At 30.1% G+C, this 25,186-nt stretch overlaps 1 protein-coding gene and 1 non-coding gene across 2 annotated transcripts; both read right to left on the reverse strand.

Moving 5' to 3' along the window:
* Positions 1-5,803: 5,803 nt before the first annotated feature.
* On the reverse strand, positions 5,804-5,922 carry LOC132928093 (5S ribosomal RNA). The gene has a single exon (XR_009661970.1). It is a non-coding gene; the product is annotated as a 5S ribosomal RNA (ribosomal RNA).
* A 5,662-nt stretch (positions 5,923-11,584) lies between these two features.
* Positions 11,585-23,694, reverse strand: LOC132924011 (uncharacterized). Its single transcript, XM_060988066.1, has 4 exons — positions 23,536-23,694; positions 18,057-18,209; positions 15,475-15,657; positions 11,585-12,418 (listed from the first exon to the last, which is right to left on the reverse strand). The coding sequence occupies exons 2-4, from the start codon at positions 18,157-18,159 to the stop codon at positions 12,036-12,038; spliced, it is 669 nt and encodes a 222-aa protein (XP_060844049.1). The 5' UTR covers positions 18,160-18,209; positions 23,536-23,694; the 3' UTR covers positions 11,585-12,035.
* Positions 23,695-25,186: the final 1,492 nt, after the last annotated feature.

Raw genomic sequence — 25,186 nt, forward strand, 5'->3', positions numbered from 1 at the left:
ATAACGTGTATCTACACCTGTTTTTTAGCAAAAGTTTAAATCAAATACTGTTCATCGGTAGGTAATAACAACTATTAATTAATAATTTATAGCCAAGATTTCATTTTTTAGGCACATTTGATAACCTCACGTAACGACGTGTATAAAACGCACAAGTGAAGGTTAGTTTCTCATAAGTAGAAAATGAAATAAAATCATAAAAATATTTAAGAGTGGTAATTTAAATTTAAAAAATAAAATAAATAAATATGTTTAAAAGCAAATAACAAATCAGAAAAAATTAAATTGATATTTGATAGTGCGTAAGAATATAAAATTCATTATCATTATTATATAACATTTTATATTGAAATCAAAATAAAACTGTACAGCTCTACTGTAGATTATAGTTGTCGAGCCGGTCACTATTATGTGTCTGTTAAATATAAGTTCACATATCACATGAAAAAAGATTCTGAGCGGAAGCGGTCTAGTAGAGTGCGTAAGTCTATACTCTATAATATATCAGTATATCACTAAGTATATTTCATGATATGTTTTTTTTAAATAGCTATTTAAGTAATTAATTTTTATTTGTGTATTACGGTATGTTGATTTAATTTTTTTTCAAAAATATTGCATTATTAAATTGTTTGTATCGTTTTGAATTATTACAATAATTCAAATACAATCAAATTATGTAAATCAAAATAATATCTTTCTGTAAATACCGTAAAACAGTAAAAATAGGTGTATTGTATAAAGAGATAATATCTTAAAAGAAATCAGAAATTGCATTGCTTACAGCAAAATTCATAATAATATGATATAAGTACGTTAAAAGTTTTAAGTTCCCGTAAATGATGTTTATAAATTATAAAAAAAAATAATCAATAACATTGTTATTTATTGTTTAAATAAGTAATTTCGTCCAAATTTGAACTTTAAATTACGGTTATGAGCCCGTGGCTATAAAGCATAAAAACTCTTATATTAATATTATATTATTTGGTGACACATATTCCGTTTTATAAATTAATAACACAAGCATGTGAAAGCCAGGATGGATATCGATAAAAAAATATAATATACTATTTAATTCGAACATTTAAGGATGGTCACACGTCGCTCATTTCTCAGAAAAGTCGAAACTCGCGAAGACGGATATCGATACAAACGACGAGAATATTAAATATTGATACGAGGCGTCGAGGGCCCCTTATTGTGTCAACGGAGTCACCACCACCATAACCATAGCACTCTATTGCAAATCGACCGTATGTAAGGGTGACCGAGACGAGAGCTCTACAGGCGGTAGGGATATCCAAGACATTCAGAGGCAAGTCGTAAACGTAAAATAAATATTTTACTAACACTTATACATCAAGTCTTCATTCCTACGTTGATGTATGAATCGTCCTAAGTCGGGACGTAACATGACTATAAAAAATAATTTAATTTATATATTTATTTGATTTTATAGTTTCAGAATGAAATACTTATGAGGAATCTTGTATTCAATTTTCAAACCTTAAAATATAAAAAGAAAAGTTTTTATGAATATCTTACTACAAAATAATTATCAACTTTTTTGTGATTTTTACGAATTTCGTCAAAATTCTAACTTCAAATGTACATAGACAAGAATAATACTTTTATATTTTTAATACTTTTATATAGATATAAAAAAAACGCGTGTGAAATCTTGCTATGAATTACACCAAAAACACAAAAACGATTTTGTCAAAAATATGATTTGTATAAAAACTCCAGTTTTTCCTTATTTTTTTTTTTTATATTTCCAAATTCTTAGTAACCTAAGTACCAACTAGATACAATTTGCTACCAGAAACCATCTTGTCCCATTTTTAAAAGTATTTTTATTTCAACAAAAAGTGTTTCCAGACACAAAAAAACTTATCATGTTAAAATCAATATATTCATCGCTCCATTCAGCATATAATATATATTATATAAGTATATTGATGAGTGAAATTGAAATCAATATTATATAATAATATATTCAAATGTATGAGTTTAAAAAAGGAAGATACTTATACATTTCAATCAATATTTAAATTTTATTTTTGTTATTGTGGGTAACTATAAGTAAAAATAATAGAGACTACGATTTCCTTAACATTAAAATCCCAGTACAACAATAACTAATAAGAAATTTCAGTTTATTTCTCTATCATACTACCTATTAAATGTATTGTAAAATAAAATTATCGTCAACATCGCGCGTATATACTACGCATGTATGTCCCAACTCACTATTAATAATATTGTGTTTTCAATTAAGCCGCTAGACCGCTAATATAGATATTATTGAAAACAAAATTCTTGATACTAATTGTTGTCTGAAAAAGATAATATTTGATTCAAGTTATAAGAAACCTAAATACCTTATATTAAAATAATTTATATAATAATATTAAAAAAAAACGAATTTCAACGGTTTAATAAAATGCTCATTTTGATACATTTTTAATCAATAATAACAAATAATTATTTACTAATCTCCAGCATTAGTGTATAGTGACTAAAATTAATCTAAACTGAGCAAATAGGTATCAAAAACAAATAAATAATAATTTTTTTTAATAGTATTGTACATTGTTGTACTGCATCATTTATATTTTAAAATAAAACCATTTAAAATCCAGAGGCCCAGAGAAGTCGCTCTGCTGTGTAGAGGTTGTGAGTGTATATCATAATGAATAGGTTAGTATAATAGATAATATTAGTTATATGTATTTGATTTCAATGATAATTTATCATTGATAAATAATTGTACACGAAAAAAAAATTCCGTGCAGAAGCGGATTCGTCAATTTTTATGTATACAATTTTTTAATACAATTTAGTTAAACATAATAATAACATTATTACTTATTAGAAATTTTTTTTATTTTTTTATTATATAATAATAAATCTTGTATCGATAATATCGATCTTCGCCAAAGATCTTGAATATTTTATATTTTTAATTATTATTAATTAATTAAATATTGGTTATTATTAACTTTTAAATTAATACCGGCGTATCGTTGAATGGTGTATAAATAGGTTTTATTATTATAAAGATAATAGTTATTATTTATTACTTGGTTATATTAATAATATATCAAGTATCTCGGTAATATAATACATCTTAGGTCCAGTTTAAAAATATTTACAGACTAAGCACCACTTTAATAAACTAAATACCATAATTAGCTACATATAATCAACAAAAATATATGTAGATATAAAAATGTTAGAAATATTTTAAATGTTAAGTTCGAATTCTAAAACCGTCAAATTTAATTGTAAAAACATTGCTTTAATATTATATATTTTTAATTTTTTTCGTGTCTTCTGATTAAAACAACAATAATTAATTTTATAATTCAATCGTCACTTATTTATTAACAGGGAAACAATAAATAAATTTTTTTTTGAGCTACGAGAGTTTCTCCTATATGATAACTATGAACCAAGGATAAACGGTATACAGTAGGAAAAAATGTTTCTAACGAACAAAATTCTCATGTACCTTATCTGCTACCATTACGTATATATATATATATAGGAACCTATACATTTTACTACGTATATTTACGGATGTTTCACTATAGCGAACTTTTAGTTATAATTTATACGTAATTATATCCTAAACACTTATTTTTTCCATAAAATAAGGCACATTATACTTAGATTTCTTAGTAGTATAAACATTTTGATTTTATTGTCATATTCGACGAATAAATAAAATCAAGCGAGAAAAAAATCGAAATCCTCATAATACACACATCATAATATTATTGTATCATATTAAAGCGATAAACTTACAGAACACGCTGAACACAGTTAGTCGTGCCATGGCCGGATGACGTCACGTGGCTATTACTATTGTAAGTAGATGTTCTCATATCTCGTCATGTTTATGTAATTAATGTACCTATGTATATATATATATATATTGTATAATGTAAATGTAATGTATATAATATGTTCAAAAGGGTTTATCCCGTATATTTAATAAAGATAAAATAAAACAAAAATAAGGGTATAATGCCTTTTACATTACACATTAACTAAATACTATTTCAACATAGTCTTGTGTTTTGTGCGCTCAATACTCTGTGAACTTTAAAAACAAGTTGTAACAGTCATATAGTGATGGAGGAACTAGTCATGTAACGAATATAATATTACTATATAAATCCATTAAGTTTTTTTCCAAAACCCCATGTAAAAGTCCGATGATATGAATTATAAATTTAATGTGTTTACAATACAATCTGACTTATCGACAAGCCAGTAATATTATCGAAAACCAACTGGCAACTAGTCACCATGCATCGTTTTTATTTTTGTTAATACTTGTCTTAGGTAATACTTTTAATCATTTAGAGAACAGTTGTAGACTTTTATATATATATATTGTTGTATTTAAGTTAAGTTGATAGTTTGAAGTTTTGATATAGTCTATATTAATATTATATCTTCTCACGGTTAAATTTAACGATTTATTTTCAAGTGAGCCAAATCTATAAATACGATACTATCATCAATCTATCATAGTTATCTCGTAGGTAATAGCATTGAGTATAGATAATATAATATAATATACTATCTATACTCAATGGTAATAGTTAATGTGAGTATTATTACATTTACGTAGATTTACGATATATATTTTAGAGTGCTTCAAAATCGTTTTGGTTAAATACATTTTCAAATGAATAGCTACCAATTAATTAAAATACCATACAATTTAATTGATAACTAATTGCATATGTAAGAAAAAGTATTTTCATTTGAAAATTAGAAGTTGATAGATATTTATGAGTTTTAAACTAAAATAGTATAATATATTTCCAAATATATTTTTAATGACATTTTATAGTCTGAAATAAGAGATTGTTATTCGTTATTCATACATTTGTATGTTAAATATAGTTAAATCTATTTTTACGAACGTTTTACTTTAAAAAACATTAAAAAATGTATTCAATAATATATTATAGACATTTTTATATCTACAGAGTACAGACTATTCTTTACTTTTTTTTTTTTTTAATTTACATAACAACATCTTATAATGTTAGGTAGGTAAATATATATATTGTTAATATTCAATTATACATTATTTTTTAATTTTAAAAATAATTTCTTGTGTATCTTACACTTTGTATTATTTATCTCATTATCTGTACTTATTATTTACAGTAATTTTCTTGGAGCAATAATTTATTATTTTCTTCAAGTTTACTTTATCTGTAAGAATATTAATCTAATCTAATCTATATAATCTGGAAAGGGGCAATGATGAACATTTTAAAAATATTCGTATTGTATATTTGTATAATTGATATGCAAGTACCATTTTTTATCATTTATCTTGTAAATAAATATTTTTAAGCAAAAGTCTATACAATTTTAGACTAAATGACCTATAGTTTTTACAGGATTTAAGTAGGTAAGTTAATGCGATACAATTTTAATTCTAAAAAGATAAATTAGATTTATTAGAAGTAGTATTATTAATATGAAACATTTTGTCAAAATCCATTTGTTTTCGATTCTGCACGGAGCGATGAATATATGGATTTTTCACGTTTTTATACACAATAGGTAAAAAAAAATGCTTCAATCTTCAAATTTGAGGATGGTTTCTGTTAGCAATTGGATCGTTTTTACTTTTGGGAGGTAAAAATTAAAAATTTTAGTTATTAGTTAAGTAAAAATAATTTAGGAAACAATTTAAAATCGTGCACTTTTACGTAAAATCAGTTTTAAACAAAATAATTTGTGCATTAAAAAAGCAAAAGAAAGCCAACGGCACGTAGTGTTCCCAAGCGGTCACCCATCCAAGTACTAACTACGCCCGACGTTGCTTAACTTCAGTGATCGGACGAGAACTGGTGTATTCAACGTGGTATGGTCGTTGGCGAAGGGTATTTGTCACTAAGGTACTGATAATATTATTATATATTACATTAAATTTGTATGTTTATTTATTCGGTAATATGCAGTGTCAGCCTGGGCCTAGAGGCGGCTAGAAGGCGATCGCCTCCGAGGCCCCGACCCGTATTTTTCAAGAAATGAATTAAATTATTTACTAAAATTTTTATTCTGTGCCCAATAGTATGCGCGCGATCAGATCCATTATATCTTTTTATAATACACGAGTACATTTTATTACTTTAAAATTATATTAAAATAATTTGTAATAATAAAATGATAAACAATTTATAAGACCTATTTTTAGAACTGAAAATGTATCATAATATTAGGTATATTCAGGGCCATATTTATGCAAGGACAAATGGGACATTTGCACTGGGCCCACTCGTAAGAGGGGCCCACCGACTTCAGTCATATAAAATTAATTATGTACCGTTTTATCACAATATTTTGAGAAAACACAATTTTACTTGGATATTTTGGTGGGTCAGTATGTAAAAAGTATAATGGGGATTTCTCGAAAACGACGGTTTTAGTCAGCATTGACGATAACAAAATTTCATTGTCGTTATTATCGTCGTAATATTATATAATAATAATATAATAATATATAACTAATAATCGTAATATAATACTATTGACGTTGTCTTGCGTAGTTGCGTGGTGCATTCAGTCCTGCGATTTATACGTCAATCATATTTATTGTATATTTATTAGTCATTTGTGAATTATTTTTAATTATTTAAAATATCAAAATAATATTTAAGTGGTTTAAATGAAGAGAAAATTAAAATATAAACGAGATCAAGAAACAAAAAAATTCACGGTAGTTTAGATAAATTTACATTTAGAACTGATTTATCTACTAGCGCACAATCGCCAGGTAATACATTTTTAATAACAATATGAAGTCATACTCTTCTATGATCCAACTACTCATATACTAATTAGATACTTACAGCATTAGTTTAAAAATATATTATGCGTACATTTTTATTTTAGCGTTGAAGAAAATAAAGATGGACAATTTGGGGCCCAAAATTGTAAATTGTACAGGGATATTACCCACGAATTGGTAAATCAGGCCCTGGGTATATTGTGAGGCAAGATTGACAATGTGGCTAACTCATCAAATCTATTAAAAGGATTACTAATATAAATTGTACTATACAATAATCTAGTTCTGTTCAGTTACATAGTTTTTAACGTTTTATACATATTACATTTTGTGGATACATAAATATTGTTTAAATAAAGATATTGTTAACCTTAACATTTGAACTTTTTTTACTACAATGAAAGTTGTAAAAAAAAAAGTTAAAGGGGTATTTTTGAGAGGTCTCTTGAAAAATTTGCCTCCTAGGCCCTATAGATCCCGGGCCGACATTGCAGGTAATATGTATATACCTAATTTAAACAAGGAAATCAAAATCTATTTATGGAAATCATTCCAAAAAAAGGAGTGCACAATCAAAAATAATTCATAGATATATTGTAATATAAAATAATTTTTAAATAAAAATAAAAGCAACCTAGTATCTCCTACCTACAAAATACAGTTCTCATATTTTTGATATCTTGCTGTTACAGAAATATTTTATTTGATTATCAAAATTTGTAAGCGGGTAATTAAAGTATCGTTTGCATATTGTAGTGTTTTGTGGGATGTTTGAATTTGTTTGAATATTTTTCTTTTTTATTTCCTTTATTTAATCGTCCTCCCTTAAAATTGAAAATATCCATCTACATCCCTGAGGACCGACGTTTTATTTGTGGTCAAAAACAATAAAAAATGTAATAATGTACCCTAATTATTTTTTCATCGTTGAATAGTTGTGTATTCTTCTCAGTTTTACGTCATCGACTAGATAAAAAAAATATACACATGACGGTATAATTATTATTATTTATTAATTGTAAATTGTTAGCTATGTAGCCATGTATATATATCAGTTTGTGTATACCTGCGTAAATTATATAAGTAGATACTGTTTTAAAAAAAAATTATAATTACGTAATAACAAAATATAATTCCATGTACCTACCTATGTATACTATTTATTAATTATAGATACGAGTGGTATACGCCCATATTAGTAAACGACAGAATGTTTTAAATACATAACATAAATAAATACTTGAAACATATTTAATAATAATAATAATAACAATTTTTATAAAATAAGTTATACAATAGGATAAAAATAGGCACTAAACTGATTTTAAATTTTAAATTAAATTAAATTTTTATTTAAACAATTATTTGAGCATACTATTTCTTCAGAGGATATCTTACTCGTATTTCGACTTTGAAAGAAATTTCTGGTTGATCAGTTTGTACTTTTAAGAGGTACCTACAAATTAAATATTCCTAAAATTTTTCAAAATATTAAGGGGCTTTGCTACTGCCGTCAATTTGAGCTCAAAAGACGTAAAGTTTTGACAAAATTAAAGTTAATTTAAGATGTCCGATTTTGATTCTGAAAAAAATTCTGAACTCGGCAGAAAATTATCTATAGATTGTACAGAATACTTTGTAACATTTCAAATCGAAACAAACAATTAATTATGTCAGACTGAATTAGAATGAATTGACTTATATTATGAATAAACATAATGCTAAGAATTGTATTCGTGGTCATGTGTCGGTTTTTTATTTTATATGATAATAATTAATATAATAATACTTGTAGCGTGTTTCGTGAATATAACTAGAATTTTTACACAGAACAAGGTTTCAACAAAATCTAGTTTTTTTTTTGTATATCTCAAAAGATATTAATTAATAACAAATAACTATAGGTAATTGAAATTTTATCCACATGATTATATCAACATTTTATACATATGATAAAATTTTCAAAATATTATAACTCTGTTTAAGCTAATTATAAACATAAGTTCTCTTATTCTCTTATTTTTAATTTTTTTTTTTAAACAATATTGCTACTAAAAAAAATTTGGTTAGTTTATTCAATTACCATCTATTATTCCGTTCTGATAAAATATAGAGCTTGAAATTATTTTATTCAATGATTTTTAAAATATACAACTATTATGCAATAATTTAAAAATTATGCAACTTATTTTAATTTTTACTCAAAAATGTGAACAAATTTAAATAAACTGGAATCGACGCATAATGAAACACCAATATATTTAATCCGCAGTTAACGATTTGTGTCCCGAAAAAATTATTGGTACCTACATCAGTTGTGTCCTGATGAAAAAAGAGTAAATACACGAATAGTATTCCGAATTCCCGATAAAAAAAATTCAAGTACACAAGTTTTGTACTCTTAAACATTTTAACGTTATGTACTAATATATAGATTTTAGTATCTATAAAATATTTTATTATCGTGAGGAGATATTAATGTGCGCGCGCAGAACTACAACGATTGTACTCGTCTATCTTGGTTATTTACTATTATGATAATGAATAATATATGCAAATACATAACGTAACCATTCCAATACAACACTTAAATTTCCCATTAGAATAAAAATAAAAGGCTGCCGCTTTCATCTCGGTCAAAGTTTGTGGTGAAAAATCTAGAAATCGGTTTTTTTGTTTAAGTTGAAGTTTTGAAGCATTTCACTTCAAATGTAATTCAATGTTTTATTCAAGACATCTCAATATTTTGCAATTTATTGAAGTCACATACTATTTGCATGTAATATTTTCATTAGAATCAGAAATACTAGAACATGGCGACGCGCGACGCATGAATAAAATTTATTTCTTACTATATGCAATATAATGCATATAAAAATGGAAACATTTCTATACTTAAATTTATATAAATAGTTTCAAATAGATTTTTCGTCCAATACATTTAATTATTTAAAGTTTTGATTACTATCAATTTTAAATATGGCAATATGACGTTTTATCAAAGAATAAAATAATAATTTCTATGGTTTTATTTCAATATTTTATTTTATATTTATTTTTGTATATATATCCATAACATGTATTACTCGTATTATTTGAAAGTACATACTTTTAAATTATTGTTAGTATTATTAATTAAAACAAAATTTATTATTTTTATTAATATTTTTTTGTTTTGTTTTAGTTTAAGTTAAGTTTAAATTAAATATATGTATATTTATGTCTTTTGTGATATTCATTATTATTCGAAAATTAATACCTATGAATATATGGTACATTCAATTTAATATTTAATTAACAAGATTAAAAAAATATTCAATTTTAGGCTCAATTTTCATTATTTTTGTTTTTGTGTAAAATATTTATAAGACTTGCAACTAGTAGTTTTATAAATAAAGTGTATGGGGGCTTTTTACGATTAATTCTGACGAAGAATTTTAATCCAAAACACACCAATGAAAGCATTAAAACACTAATGGTATATAAAGTTAATCGTACTAATCATGAGTCATGATTGATAATCAACATTCCATTGGTATTTTTTATATACTAAGACGTTGATATATTTGAAATATTATAAATATAAATCAACTAAGAAATTATTTCGTTGAATTTCGAGTGGCCAAAACATTAATGAAATAAAGAAGCAAACGGTGTCTAAATGGATTTATATTTAATTAACAGATGTAATGAGACTGAGCGTAATATTAGCATTATACATTTTAAGATACAATTAAATTTCCTCTATAAAAAAAAACCTAGATATTTTTGGAAATTTTAATTTCAATCATTAATATGATCGATAAAAAACCATGTTTATTTTTAAATCTATCGCGGTTATGTTAGAAATTTCATTTTTTTTTCGAGATGTTATATTGTCGTAAACTTTTATCAGAATTAAAAACGGTACAGTCGAATCTTCAAAATTTTGTTATTGCAAAAGCATTTTTCAAAACAATAAATAATATGAATATATAAAACCAATAAATAATATGTTGTCACGCTCGTGCCTCATGTTATTATTACGTTCATTTAGTTTTCACGCCTAAATGGCATGACAATATAATGAGTTGCCTACACGTTGCTCCTTGGGAATATGACCGGCAGGAGCAACCTCGATAATATTGTAGGTACGTAGTAAAACATTACTGTACAACATGATAAATGGTAACATTGTAATTTGTAGGGACATTAAAGTGGCAGTCCGTCGGAATTGGCGGGCGTGGATGACGCGAGGACACGAAAGGAAAGAAGTTCATACACAAATGTGTATCATCCGAACGTTTATTCATATACGAAAACAATAGTTATGTAATATAAAAACGAAAGATACGTCGCGACAACAACTACTGCGGTCGCGGCTAAATTCTAGTGAACCGAAATACATCAGTTATAAAAAGTAAGATAAAAAAAAAATAATAAAATAATAATAATAAACTTAAGCCATATGAACGACGATTATGGATTGGGGGACGGGGACGGAGTGAGACGCGACAAGACGCGCGAGTCGTATGCGACCGAGTAGGTATTCAGAACGGAATGGAATTCTATGACGTTTTCAAATACGTCCTGCGTGGACGGAGACTTGAACGACTCGAGAAGTCGAGACACGACTACTATATAATATTATTATTATTATATTACCGAGAACGTTCTGTGCGGACGACGTATGTGTACCACGACTGTTGTTTTGAGGGGGCCCCGGAGAAACGTGAATCGCGTGATACGATTTGTAAAATTTGCTACAAGTCTACGACGGTATAGTATGGGTACTATGACGGGTAGAAAGAAATGAAAAACTAGAATTACACGACCGTACCGCCGCGGACCGATGACGTGGTATGCGAATCCTGAATATTTGTCATGGACGATAGATGTCGCTGCCAATTATTATTGACAGTGATTTACCGAGTGGCCGACGACGCACGCGCGGCATTTTAAAATATTATACCGTAATAACGTGGGAGGAACCGTCACCGGCGCCTTCTACATCGCACGGATATCCGATTTGAATTCGCGGTCGACGAGTATGATATATTATCATTAGTGTTATTGTTACCGGGGTACACGGCGGAAATATAATATTTTGGATTGCACTGTGACTGGCGGCTGTCGCTTATCCCGTATATAGGGTGGGGGGGATGACTCGAGGAGGGGGGGGGTGATTTTTTTTTTTTTATGGTATCGACTGTGTGGGCAATCAGAGTTGGAGTCCCGGGTTGGTGGCCGCCACGTAGTTGAGCAGCTCGTCGCTGTCCTCGCACACGAACGGCTTCTCGTGATAGCAACCGATGTCGTGCCACGCGATGCCGTCGCCGTACACGTTGTTCAGCACGCTCAGGCACGACTCGACGGTACCGTTGATGTCGAACTCGGCGTTGTCCGGTTGCGGTGTCTTCTTGTGGCCGCTCTTGCTCCACGGGCTGTACGTCCAACCGGTCGACGTCTGGTTGGTGGCCGGTATTTTGCCCCGGGTGGCCGACCAGAACCATCCATTCACGCTCTTCGGCTCAAGGTCCGACCTGTTCTCGCAGCCCTTGAAGTCGCACAGCCGTCCGCTGGTCCAGATGTACGGCGCGTCGTCTGCGAAACACCGATAATATCGCCATTAATACAACGTAAACACCATCAGAATATATAATATTATAATATTTATATAATACGTATATCACAGTATTAAATTATATATATATAATTTGTATAATATTAATTTAAAAAATATTGCCCCCCCCCCAGGCAAAGAACTAAAGCCGCCCCTGACACGAGTCGCGACAGTGCCCCTCGAACGCGATTCGGTGACACCCGTTTGCGTTTTGTTAAATTTTTTTGAATCATTAAATTAATCGATTTTTGACGCCATGACCCCGTGATACACATTATATTGGTATTACAGGTATCATAACTCGCATACCGCACTACTGTTGCAATGTTATGCAAACATCGACATCAACATCGATTATTGCTATTAACATTGTTGTCGTGTAGACGGGGTTGGAGGCAGTACAAACTGTGTAGTCTACGAGTCGACAACAATTATCGACTGTTAGGGGGATCGTTCACAACCATCGGATTTGTTTTGAAAGTATAACGGCCGGCTCCGGTCGCGATTTTGTTATTATAATAGTATAATACTGTCGCGAGTTTTAAGCCGAGTCGTGGGTATAGTATATACAGATTTGTGATCAGTCAGTATGATTATTTTTTTATGAGTTGGACTCATACACATTATACGTTTTAATCGTTAGTGATGAATTTACTAACAGCTAGTGCTTAAGAAGATCAATTTAATCACACTATTTGATATCGTAAACTTTAAGAAAAACTAAAGCATCCTCTTGCAAACGGTAATGGTCTATGATACAACGCCCAATATTCGATTGCGCATGAGGTAAATTATTACCATAGAGACGACTTATGATTTTCCTCTCCGTTAGATTTCTTGTTTTAGATAGATTTCAATATTTCGTTCGTAAACCTTAGAAAGGCCACGCTAGATTTACTTCACTCGTTTTATTTTTAGTAACTGTTTAGGCCATTGCTCAATATTTGTGAATAATCATGTAAAACACATTATTAAAATGTAAATGAATTACAATACTTATTAATATTTTTTTTTATATTAAATTTAAATTTGATACTATCAAACTAATGTTTTCGAGAAAAGATTTTATGAAATTCAATTATATTATCAAAATACTAGCTATTTAATTTGAATGAATAAAATCATAAAAGCTTTTCATTTATATTATCTATGATCTTTATTTTTTTTTTTTAATGAAAACTTATTAGGTAAAATGTTGAGAAATAACAAGAATATGCAAATCGAATTGTGTTTGTCACAACAAACACAATTATTTCAATCGATAATGACGCGAATCCCATGAATTGTTCAGCTCAATATTACAATATATTATTGCAATTTGAAAAATTATACACACTTTATTTATATCTATATTCTATATTATGAATAGTATTAAAAATGTATATTATATTATGTATAGTATTTGAAGAATATTATCAAAAAATGTAATTAATGATATAAGGTATAAAATATCACGTCGTCGGTTTAGTGTTAACTAAATTAAATTTTCGATTAAATTAAGTTTTTTGATGTATCTATTACCTGTTAGATAAAATGACAAGGAGAAACCGATTGAATTTAGTGAGCTAAAATGTTTCTAAAACTGTTTTGGCGTGTAATACAAAACGTAATTAGGACTGTTAGTTGAACACAAAAAAAAAGTTTCACATTAGATAGTTCATAAAGGAAGCACGTGCCGTGAAATACGATATTATATTTTATATGAGTGAAACTGTTTGGACAATAATAGTGTCAATAGGTATACGTTTGATAATAACACTTCTTTATAATGATGGTAAAATTAAATAATAATTGTGTTTTCTTTTCAACTGGGCGGCAGAACACTAATGGTTCTACGAACTACGAATCGAATTACATAAACAAACTAAATTATATTTAATATATTTATACATTAAGCCACTATTATACAACATCGGCACCTCGCTCTTCTTTTTTCCGTCAGTCACAAATTTATTAATATACATATACGTATAGGCGTATCTAACTATAAAATCATTATTACTTATTAGTTATTACAAATAGAAACGTATTATTACTTTTTTATTGAGTCCTTTATTCAATTTATTTACTTTCAGTTACCTATAGTGAAGCTGCGAAGGTCATCGGAAAACTTTAAAATACACAACGATTTTTAATACGTGTTACACACCCACCTACTAAACACATAACTGAAAACACAATTTTTCTTCTATTTAAAATGGTTGGTGAATTATATTATATTACACTAATCAGCGGTAACGGGCCGAATCCTTCTCACGAAATTGCAACAAGTAGTTAATGAGATGGACAAGTATTATAGGTACGCTCGTATACTTGTATATAATGTATAATGTTAATAATTATTTTTAAATCATTTTGAGCCAGATCGGGCTGGATTTGTTTAAAACAAAATTCTGATCTAGTCAAAGTATCAATGGTAGAGCAGCCTTGAAAAATAAAACAATGATCATAATATAGGTTAAGTTTTTGCAATAGACATAGATAAAGGCATGATACGAAACAATAACTTCAAATATACAGTTGGATTGTTGGATTCGGCCAGTGAGAATATGTTATGAAAGTAATGCCCTTGTCTTAAATTTTGATATTCATTAATCAACTCTCGTAAAATAACGCTTCACAGTCATTATAATTAATATTATTATGTATTTTTTTTTTGAAATTTTGATAGAGCTTACTTACTATAGCTTAAGTAAGTACTAACTACTAACTACCAAGTGTATTATAGAAAAAACAGTAATTACCCAACATGATCATAAAAATATAAAAATTAGGAATCCATACTCCGAGTTGATAAAAAGTATACCTACGCAATAAATAAGTAAATCCCTAATGTCTAATAGTATAAATATTATATTATAATCGACCCGTGTTATTTTATCAAATGTATCTATAATCCATGCTAAATATAAAATTATAATTATGAATTATAAAGTTGTAGCGTATTATCACAAACCACGTCGAGATGATAATAATAATTAAAAAATGAATAAACATCGTTTTACTTGTAGCAGGTAATAATATTTGAAACACTCACTTTGTTGGATCAATCGGAAAATGAGATTGTTTTCTTCTTGAGTTTCCAATCGATACGAGGTCCATGCAGTTATTCTCGGCAGATATTTCTTGCTTCTAACCAATCTACTTTGGATGTTTTGTACTGTTGAGTGTGTCCACTGTAGAAGTAATTGCGTCCTTTGTACGTGAACTTCTTTCGGTCCTAGAAACAAAAAATAGCAATGTCAAGTGATTGCAAAAAATATGATTATTTTTTTTTTATAAAAAAAACAAATTCACGTATGATAAACTTTTCTTATTTTATAGTTCAGATGCTTACTACAAGTGTGATAATATTTGATCATATCCAGTCAAATCTAAGTTTGATTTAAATAAGGTTTGCTTATAAAAAAAAATCCATATTAATAAGTCATAATTCTTATTATGATACTACGCGGTAATACCTAATTATTATTTATTAAATCATTGTACACTACAATATTACAATTTACAGTACACATTCATAATCCACAAACACTCGTAGTGTTCTTAGTCATAAATCACGTATTACATGCATTGTATTATATTTATATGTGTAATGCATATTGCATAAGAGATATAAAAAAAAAAAAAAATGAAATTATTTCGATTTAAAAAAAATAAAAACTGCTGATATTTTTCAAAATATTTTAATTAAAATTTTCAATTGCAATGGTAATTTGTTTATTTTAACCTGACTTAATCTATCATAATGTAATAACGCGTAAGTACAATAAAACATTGAGAAAAGTATAATAAATTCTAAAAAAACAATTTTTTATCCTAAATGATTACGCACCACTGAACTTGTACACTGTACGTATGTCGTTCTCATTTATTATCAAATAATAAGAATATGGTACCTATCACCTAGAGTTCGCCTAATATATATATATACTATATATATATATATATATATATACACTGACGACGTTCTTTTAGCCGCTAACTATAAAATATAACAACGCTATTTCCGGACCGACATTTTTCGATCGTCGTATATAGTTTCCAGTTTGACAATTTTTCCGTTTTTATTTTTTTTATATATTTATTGATTGACGGAAACAAATCCCACACGAACGTTGTTCATGTTTTTTATCATTTTTTTTTTCGGCCGCGTAGAAGTCCTCGCTCTACACAGCCACAACTATTACGTATACGAATACACACCGCCGGTCGCCGTTGGTAACGCAGAAAATATTTCTGCAAAACTTTTGTGATTACAGTGCCCGCACCGTTCCCAAGAAATGGGCAACATTGAGGTAACGCCTACAGATCCGTCGTTGTCGGATAACGACAGCAACGCGGACAACGATTCGACCCGCGTCCGCCTCGTCGTCCACCACCGAAGTCGCACCGCCGTCTGCGCCCGTGAACGACGACGACCGAATGACCACGACGGCGGCGGCGGCGGCGACCGACGACCCACGACCAAGACCACGACGACGACCGACCCGGACGGCGAAAATCGGATGACGAATCGTACGAACCGGACGAATCGACGACAGCGGACGACGGCGGCCGGTCGGCGAAGGGCCGTCGCTAAGCGGAATCGCACGGCCGCGAACGGAGTCGGCCGCGACGACACGGAACAGCCACCGTGGGACCGGTCGTGGTGGACGACGACGACGACGACCGCCGCGGAACCGTCACTCACGGCGGCGGCCCGCGGGACGTCGGGCGCGGCCCAGCCGACCACCGCGGACCCGGAACCGATCGCGGTCGGCTTGTTCGCGGATACGCCAAGGGCAACCACCAAAGCGGAACGGACCATCGCCCGTCTGTCGGAGAGCCCGGAAGAGCCGGTCGTCGTGACTGCGGCCCGCGGGACGGGCCGCATCACGAGCCACCAACTCTCGGGTCGCGCAACGAGCCTCCCCACGAGCAGTGCATACGAGCCTCGCCACAGGCCGTGGAACGAGTCGTGCCACGCGCCGCGGTACGGACAGTGGTCGTCGTGGCCAGCAGAACGATCCGTAGCGGCGAAACCCCAGCCCCTACCCTCCGCAGGTCCACACGAACAACCGCCGGCCAGAGGAGGAGGAGGAGTTGAAACGGATATACCGTTAAAAAGTTGATTTTTTTTTCAAAACCACTAAGCTAAAGTTCTAACCGATTGTGAAATGGCTCGCGACGGGTCTGTAGAAAAAAAAAAAGGGGGTATAAAACAAGTCCGAACAAACACCGACTTTGAGTGAAGTATTCAAACGTTTTCCATAGTCGCGGGACTAAATATTAAATATACATATATAAATTATAATACGTTTTAAATTGCTTTCATTCTTTGCCGCAACTGTCTTTTGAGAAACGAATAAAATAAAAATCAACTTTTTCGGACGCCATCGATACATGCGATGTTATTTATAGATACGTACGTATGATATTTGAGATTTGTGTAACAGTAATACGTACCTATACGATTTTTAAGGAGAATTTTAATATAATCGTATCTCAATCTATTGCTAGCGACCGGTGGTTCAGAGGTCAGTCGCTAACTTATCTAACGATGCGTGTTTATGTTCTCTTGTAATATCACTGTATACACTGTGTAATGTTACTATTTCTTAAGCGCGGCTGACTTACTTTGACTACATTTCTGAGCGACGGGCAAGCTGAGGAAACGACCAGGTTTCTGCGTAACGGGGGTTGTTGGTTTTTCACTTCGTTGATGGCCGCCAAACAGCATGTCACCGTCAGCGCAAAGGCGAAAAGTCCAAAAGATACAGTTCCAGTCATCTGTGACAGAAAAAAAATAATATGGTTAAGAACTGGAATAATTAACGTAACAATAACAAAAGTATATGAAAATGTATGTGGGCGTAATTTTAACCACCCACCTCAAAAAGTCTAATGAAAAAAAACCACAAAACTATTATTATTTTTTATAGATTTATTATACGTGTTCAACAATTAATTTTAATACAATATAATTATTATATTTCTTATTCGAATCCTAAATTTCAGTACTACTTGATGCTATACATGTGTTCTTCTTATTATTAAAATGCATGGTTTAAAGTTTAACATATACAACAGTTAATTTAATTTCAATTTTACTTATGATTTCATAAGTATAATAAAAATCTAGTATCTATTTAAACTTTAAATAAACATATCAAAGTTGTTTTTTTTGTGTTTTGAAATATACCATATAACACTGCTCTTTCGACTTGGCTTAAATATAAATATAATGTATTTTTTATGTTTGAAACCGTATAAAATATTATGTGTTTAAATATTAATTTTCAAAACGATTTGATTTACCCAAAAGCATTTATTAAAAAAAAAAAATATTCGGTAAGATGAATTGCGGTACAATGTCATCTTACACAATTTCATCATCATAAAACGTTGATTTCATATGATGTGTAAATACTTAATATTACTTTTTTTTTAATATGAAAAGTCAAATAATTATACAGTCAAATATTGCAATCATCGCAGTCTGAAATTATGCGTAATAATGTAGAAAAATTATAACATAATAAGTATGTTTCAGATAAAAATAAACATTTAGTTTTTTTTTTTAAGTAATTTGAAAATGAAATAGTAACCTATACACGTTTCTTTATTCATAAAATAATTCTCGTCGTAATCGTATGAGACGTATTACAATATTATCGTAGTACCAGACCCGAGCAAAGGACGCGATATAAAATTATTCTTAAAACGCACTACGCAGTCGCAGCGCGCGAGTTTAGTTTTCAAATTTAAAAAACCCATCTAAATATTACTAGAGCTACGCATTTATATGATAATATTATATCTTCGACCGATATCGGACATCCGCATAGGCCGTACAACTACGGTATACGACGACGGCGTGCATAAGTACCGTATACACTATTCGCGGTGCAAACCAACGACCGACGTAATAACTAATAATAACGCATAATAATAATATTACGCGGAGGTGGTGTGTCCGGTGACAATTATACGACTTTATAGCAGTTTGTTATCGATATTATTATTATAATACCGACCCGAACAAATGGATTTTACTGCAAATGCGTAATGGATTTCGAAACGATTCGGCTCGCTGTAATCATCGGCGTTTTTTTTTATATTATTGCCGTTGTCGACACCGCCACCGCTGCAGCAGTACTTTATATACACAGAACGATCTGCAGTTATTTTATTGTATATATTTTTATGCAAGCCGAGCGAGCAACACGGAGGTCAGGTCGGGTCGGGCGCCTAGGCCACCCACTAACCGGCAGGTATTCCGCCCGTATAGTATATAACAACAGTCGTACAGAGTAGGTATATGACGACGACACGCAACGAGTAGATAAGTAATGTTACACGACAATCGGACACAGCAGCGGTGCAAACAACACGCGTCGCGCCGGCCCCGTGTCGTCCCGCGTCGGATTCGTTGTCGAGTCGAAAGGCAAAGGTTTTTTTTTTTCGCAGCGCAGCGCAGTCCCACCGCAACGCGTTATAATAATATTGTGCCTACACATTATTATAATCACACCGCGTACCTCTAACCATATAACCTCTCTAACGGCTCTAACGCACGACGACGGGCAACGAAAGCGTATCTCATTACAGCCGCGCACACACACACCGCACACGCTGTACGCACGAGGTTGCGCAACGCCGCGCCGCCGTACATTTTATATTATAATTTATATTATTATTATTATTATTATTATATGTGTATTTATACGGGTAAGGAATAATACGTATAATAGTGATGTCGTTGTCTTCTCGGTTCCCGGTTTGTATGTAAACGTGTCGACCACTCGTTACAAACGTTTGTAAGCCGCGTGTAACCGTTGCAATTATTGTCGCCGGCGGAATGTGTGGATACGTCGTCGGCCGAGACGACGAGAAATCTGTCCGATCGGATTTGTCGTCGCCGATGAAACCGTTTGGTTTTTATTTTATTTCAACGGAACCACACCGTTACACAATACGCGTAAGTCGCGTAGTGAGTAGGTAGGTACGCGGTGTTACGTGCGGCGGAGTGGTCCTTTTGCCGCGAAATAGACGTTTTATCGGCGAATTCGTGTGTTTTTGCAAACATCTGCAGTTTGACATTTCAAATGTCGTACACAACAATCGTATAAATCTGCGTGCAAAAACCTAATGTCGAACCAGGAAATCAATTAGCTATAAGTATTTAAAGTGCCGGTGTGCGCAAACATTTCGCGAGTTATCCCTTGTGCTCGTTTGTCACTCCACTAGTCCAATCAATACCGGTCTAACATGTAAACGACTCAGTTACGTATAACACAATATGGGATATGAGTTTATGACTAATTAATCACTGGTTAGGTCTTTAGTTTTTATTATTTATACATAGAAAATCTTAAGAAGAAAATTCCGTTAAGCGATATGAAATTAAAAAATGTCTGCTGATTTAGAAAAGTTAAAATCTTTGTAAAAGGTAACGATCAAAATGGTAAAAAAAAAAAAAAATATAATTTACGACGTAGGTCGTTTGTTTTTTGGCTACGACGGAAACTGTTTGATTTCTTCGTGATTCGTGAAATATATCGTTTTATGGCGTATATTGTATAATTTTTTTCGGTTTTTTAAGCCTAATAAACAAATTTAGGAGCTATCATAACTGTTACTAATGCTATATTATTTTTATACTTTGTTATTATACTATTACAAACATCACCAAACGAAACGTCATACGATGTATTTTTTTCCGTATGTTACAACTTTGAATTTTATTCTGAAAACCATTAACCGAGGACCTCAAATTATCAATATATTTTAACGTGGATACTTCGATGTATTATTACTTATTCACTTTTAGTTTAAATTAATTTGAAACAATCTAAATAAAAATCACCAATACTGTTTTATAGCATCCTGCAGAGAAGATGTCAATAACGAGATATTCAATGTATTTATCTAGCAATTAATGTTTTCATAGCTGGTTAACGATTTTATTCAAATATCTTTTACTCTTAATAGGTATACACATTTTATAATACAATATGAAAGGCGTGATATTTAATTTCTCTACGCATTATACAATACGTCGGCTGTCGGACTAATACGGTCGTTGTAGGTAATTTGATTAATATTTTATATTTTGTGGTAACTGGTAACTATCAACTGCGAAATGACAATTATTATTAAAAGTTTCTATAAACGGAAAGTCTTTCGTCATTATACATACTGTATACATAACGCGTGCATAGTACTATTATAATTTGTAATATACTTATTATATTGTCAGTTTTATGTACCTAGGTATATATTCTTGTTTTGTTACGAATACAATTAATCATAATGTCCTATTATTTATGTAACTTGTGTAATAATAACTTAACATAGTGAATAATTCATAGATCTTTTTCATGTATATACCTATCTATTAAGAATTTCTATACTGTATTCAAATAAATAGCTCAAATAATATTCAGAATATTAAAAATCAAAGTGTTCGAGTACCCATAATTGTGTATACTTTATGTTCATTAACATAAATTTTAATTTATAGATATTTTTTAAAATAGCGTTTCAAATTTCGAAGTTTATTAAATTACATAATATGTAGGTAATAAGATGTAAAATTAAAAACTAAATTTTAAGTGATGGATTGTTTTCTCGGATACAAACTTTATTTTACAACAAACAAGAATTATTGTTCGTTTAAAATTGATTAGAAATGTGTTTTTCGTGTTTTTAAAAATGCAAAAAAAAATATTCCGAACACGTTTTATTTGAATAATTTGTGTTAAATACATACATGTAATATTCACAACGATAATCGAATTCAATAAAAGTATTAAATACACGTAACACTACAAACACCGCGGATTTATATAACATCAAAATCAACTATTCAAATATACTCTTCCAACTTGCAGTGCATGTGGGTCACTTTAAGTCGTGTAAATGATATACCTACTTAACATTTTTCGTATTTTACCCAAATTTTAATAATTATTATAATATAGGTATAAGTAGCTATATATATATATAACTATAACGCGTGTAATTAAAAATGAATACGCCTGATGGGGAGAAATCTGATTTTAAATTAAAAATGATAAAATAAAGTAGAATAGGTACATAATTTAAATATCTTTGCATCATCATTATCTACTGGGTAATACACCTTCTACCAGTATCTAATTAGTAATTAAATCCAAGCATGTCAGATTGAAACCGTGCATTATTATTAATTACACATCAAATAAATAACATTTACATTTTTAACATAAATTTTATGTTTACTCGCCTAACAATACAATTTTATATTTTTATAATAGCATAATATTACATCATTGTACGCCTTTATGACTTATATAATATTATATTTCAATTTACATGTTATAGGTCCCCTTTTTCATCGAACATTTAATATTATAATTAATAACACTTATTAATACTAGTTAATTTTTTTTTTAGGTATTACGTTGTATGACTGTATATATTATGACCTATTATTAAAAATCGTTGTTAAATAAATTTTATTTTAAATATTGAATCACATCACAAAAGTTAATTTAAAAATTAACTTTTTAATCTTAAAATAACGATATTTTGTATTTAATATTTAACATTTTTAAAAATACGATTTGGTTTTTACCTATTGCTATTGCCTATTTATTAGCAAAGATAGCGGCAATAATTTGTATTCATCTAAGATTCTCGTCATATCATTAAAAGTATTTTTTTTTTTTTTTTTGTTAATAATTTTATGGTAAATTTAATACATACACATTATAATTTATAGGTGTTGAAAAAAATGAGAAAAAAATCATAACTACAGGTATTATTATATTTTATTTTCTTTTCTTAGAAGATAAACTTATTGGAAACTAATATAATTTTTAGTTTCAGTAAAATAAAATATTACAAACATAATTCTAAACATGTAAATTTGTTATGTTAAAACCATTAATTTCAACGAACATATGATATTATACACAGTAAAATTATAAATAAAATAATCAGTATCTATTACTCTGAAGTTAGACGTGCTAACCTATTTAAAACGATTTAAATTTTTATTTAAGTTTAAAAACAAATTGCAAAATAATAGAAAAATCATTATTATGAAACATGGTATGAATATATTTACCTTGATAATTGGATGATTTGGAAGACGAAACTACTTGCACTGGCAAGAACACTATGGAGACGAAACAGGACCAGGGAATGTCCAAGCGATAGTCAACGTCTCCGCGGAGTTGCAAGTACTATTTATAGAAGTGGCCGCGGTGGTGACCATTTACTTGCGAGTCCTTCGGCAGTGGGAGTCGGGTAAGTTCACGCATTGTCTGACCTTAAAGCAGATCAAAGTGGTGTATTCTTCGCGACGACCTTGATAACAACACAACGCCGTGTCCGAAACTCAATCCTAATCACTTTCACTGTGTACATGATCTATTCAAAAGAAAAAAATTAAATCAGTCGGATCATCGTTGTCCGAATTGTTTTCGCTGTGTGTCCTGCAACTGTATTATTGTAATTCGTAATATATTTATTATATATACGTTATACGCCGTATAATTAATTATTATTATCGTCCTTATAGGTAACAAAAATATTATATTGGTACATATATTAATACCATCAAAATGTAAAGAATAAATAAACTGTCAAACTAAATCATATACATATATATATATACGATGCACATTATTCGGTGTAAACAAATATTTGTGAACACTTAGTAATCTTGAGAGCATTCGTAGTATCGATCAACAAAACATTTCAGTGTGAAAATTACAAGTTTTTTTTTTTTAACTTTTCGAAGAAATTTTTGTTTTAAATTTGTTTTCGTGACGACGTAAAAAGTCCGGTTTCCAATAATAACATGATTTTTATTTTATACTTCGATCAAAGATGTCTGATACACCAACTACATTTGAATATATAATCATTAATCACTTAGTGCTTTATCTAATGTCATAAGTTTCTAGAATAATCATTTGGTAATAGCAACAACAATATTTCATTCCACAGTGATTAATAACTATAATACTATTAAACCATAATTTTATTTGAATATTGATTTTTTAATTTTAATTTAATGTTTTATTGCTGTGGCTATCACCGGGAAAATATTGAAAGTATTAGCTTTCAATTTCTTAATAACACTGTCGAATTAATTTTATGTCATTGTTTCCTATTGTAGACGGTAAAATACAATAATATTGTATTAGTTTCTCTTTTTTTGTCGTTCACACTCATCAGTGGATCAGCCTATAAACATTTAACACTGTCCAATAAAAAGACACTGATATCATGCACGTGGACTACCAAAAATATAATATACACGGAAGAGAAATCACGTATTCGATCGTTTATTCTGGCAGATAACTACTCGTTTATTCTGGCAGATAACTACCTATCTAATAAATATAATGTCACATTATATAGCCATAACACATTTTATTATACTTTATTTTCAGAAAAATAACGAACAGTCCTCAAAAATCAAAAACAAAATGAAATAATGAAAATGAAATTTTAACGTTTTAAGTAAAAATGCATAAATGTATTTATACTATAAGTAATAATAATTAACCAAGAATAGTATTTTTTTATGAAATAAAATAATAATATCATTTTTGCTTAAACTTTTCTACATTAAATCTAATAAAATAATAAATAATAATTATATAATACTCCTGGTGATTGTTTTATTGTTGATTGGTTTCAATAGCTCCAATTTTAGATTGTTTACAATTATGAAATAATACGCTCCGAATTAGCATTTAAATTCA

The sequence above is a fragment of the Rhopalosiphum padi genome, chromosome 3 (assembly GCF_020882245.1).
Source record: "Rhopalosiphum padi isolate XX-2018 chromosome 3, ASM2088224v1, whole genome shotgun sequence".
Lineage (NCBI taxonomy): Eukaryota > Metazoa > Arthropoda > Insecta > Hemiptera > Aphididae > Rhopalosiphum > Rhopalosiphum padi.

Bases quoted from the DNA above. Each gene is read 5' to 3' on its own strand.
- LOC132924011 (XM_060988066.1), bottom strand. From the start codon at position 18,159: ATGCTGTTTGGCGGCCATCAACGAAGTGAAAAACCAACAACCCCCGTT. The intron at 15,658-18,056 runs GTAAGTCAGCCG...TTTTGTTTCTAG, and splicing joins CGCTCAGAAATGTAGTCAAA to GACCGAAAGAAGTTCACGTA. The intron at 12,419-15,474 runs GTGAGTGTTTCA...GGTGTTTCGCAG, and splicing joins TTTCCGATTGATCCAACAAA to ACGACGCGCCGTACATCTGG.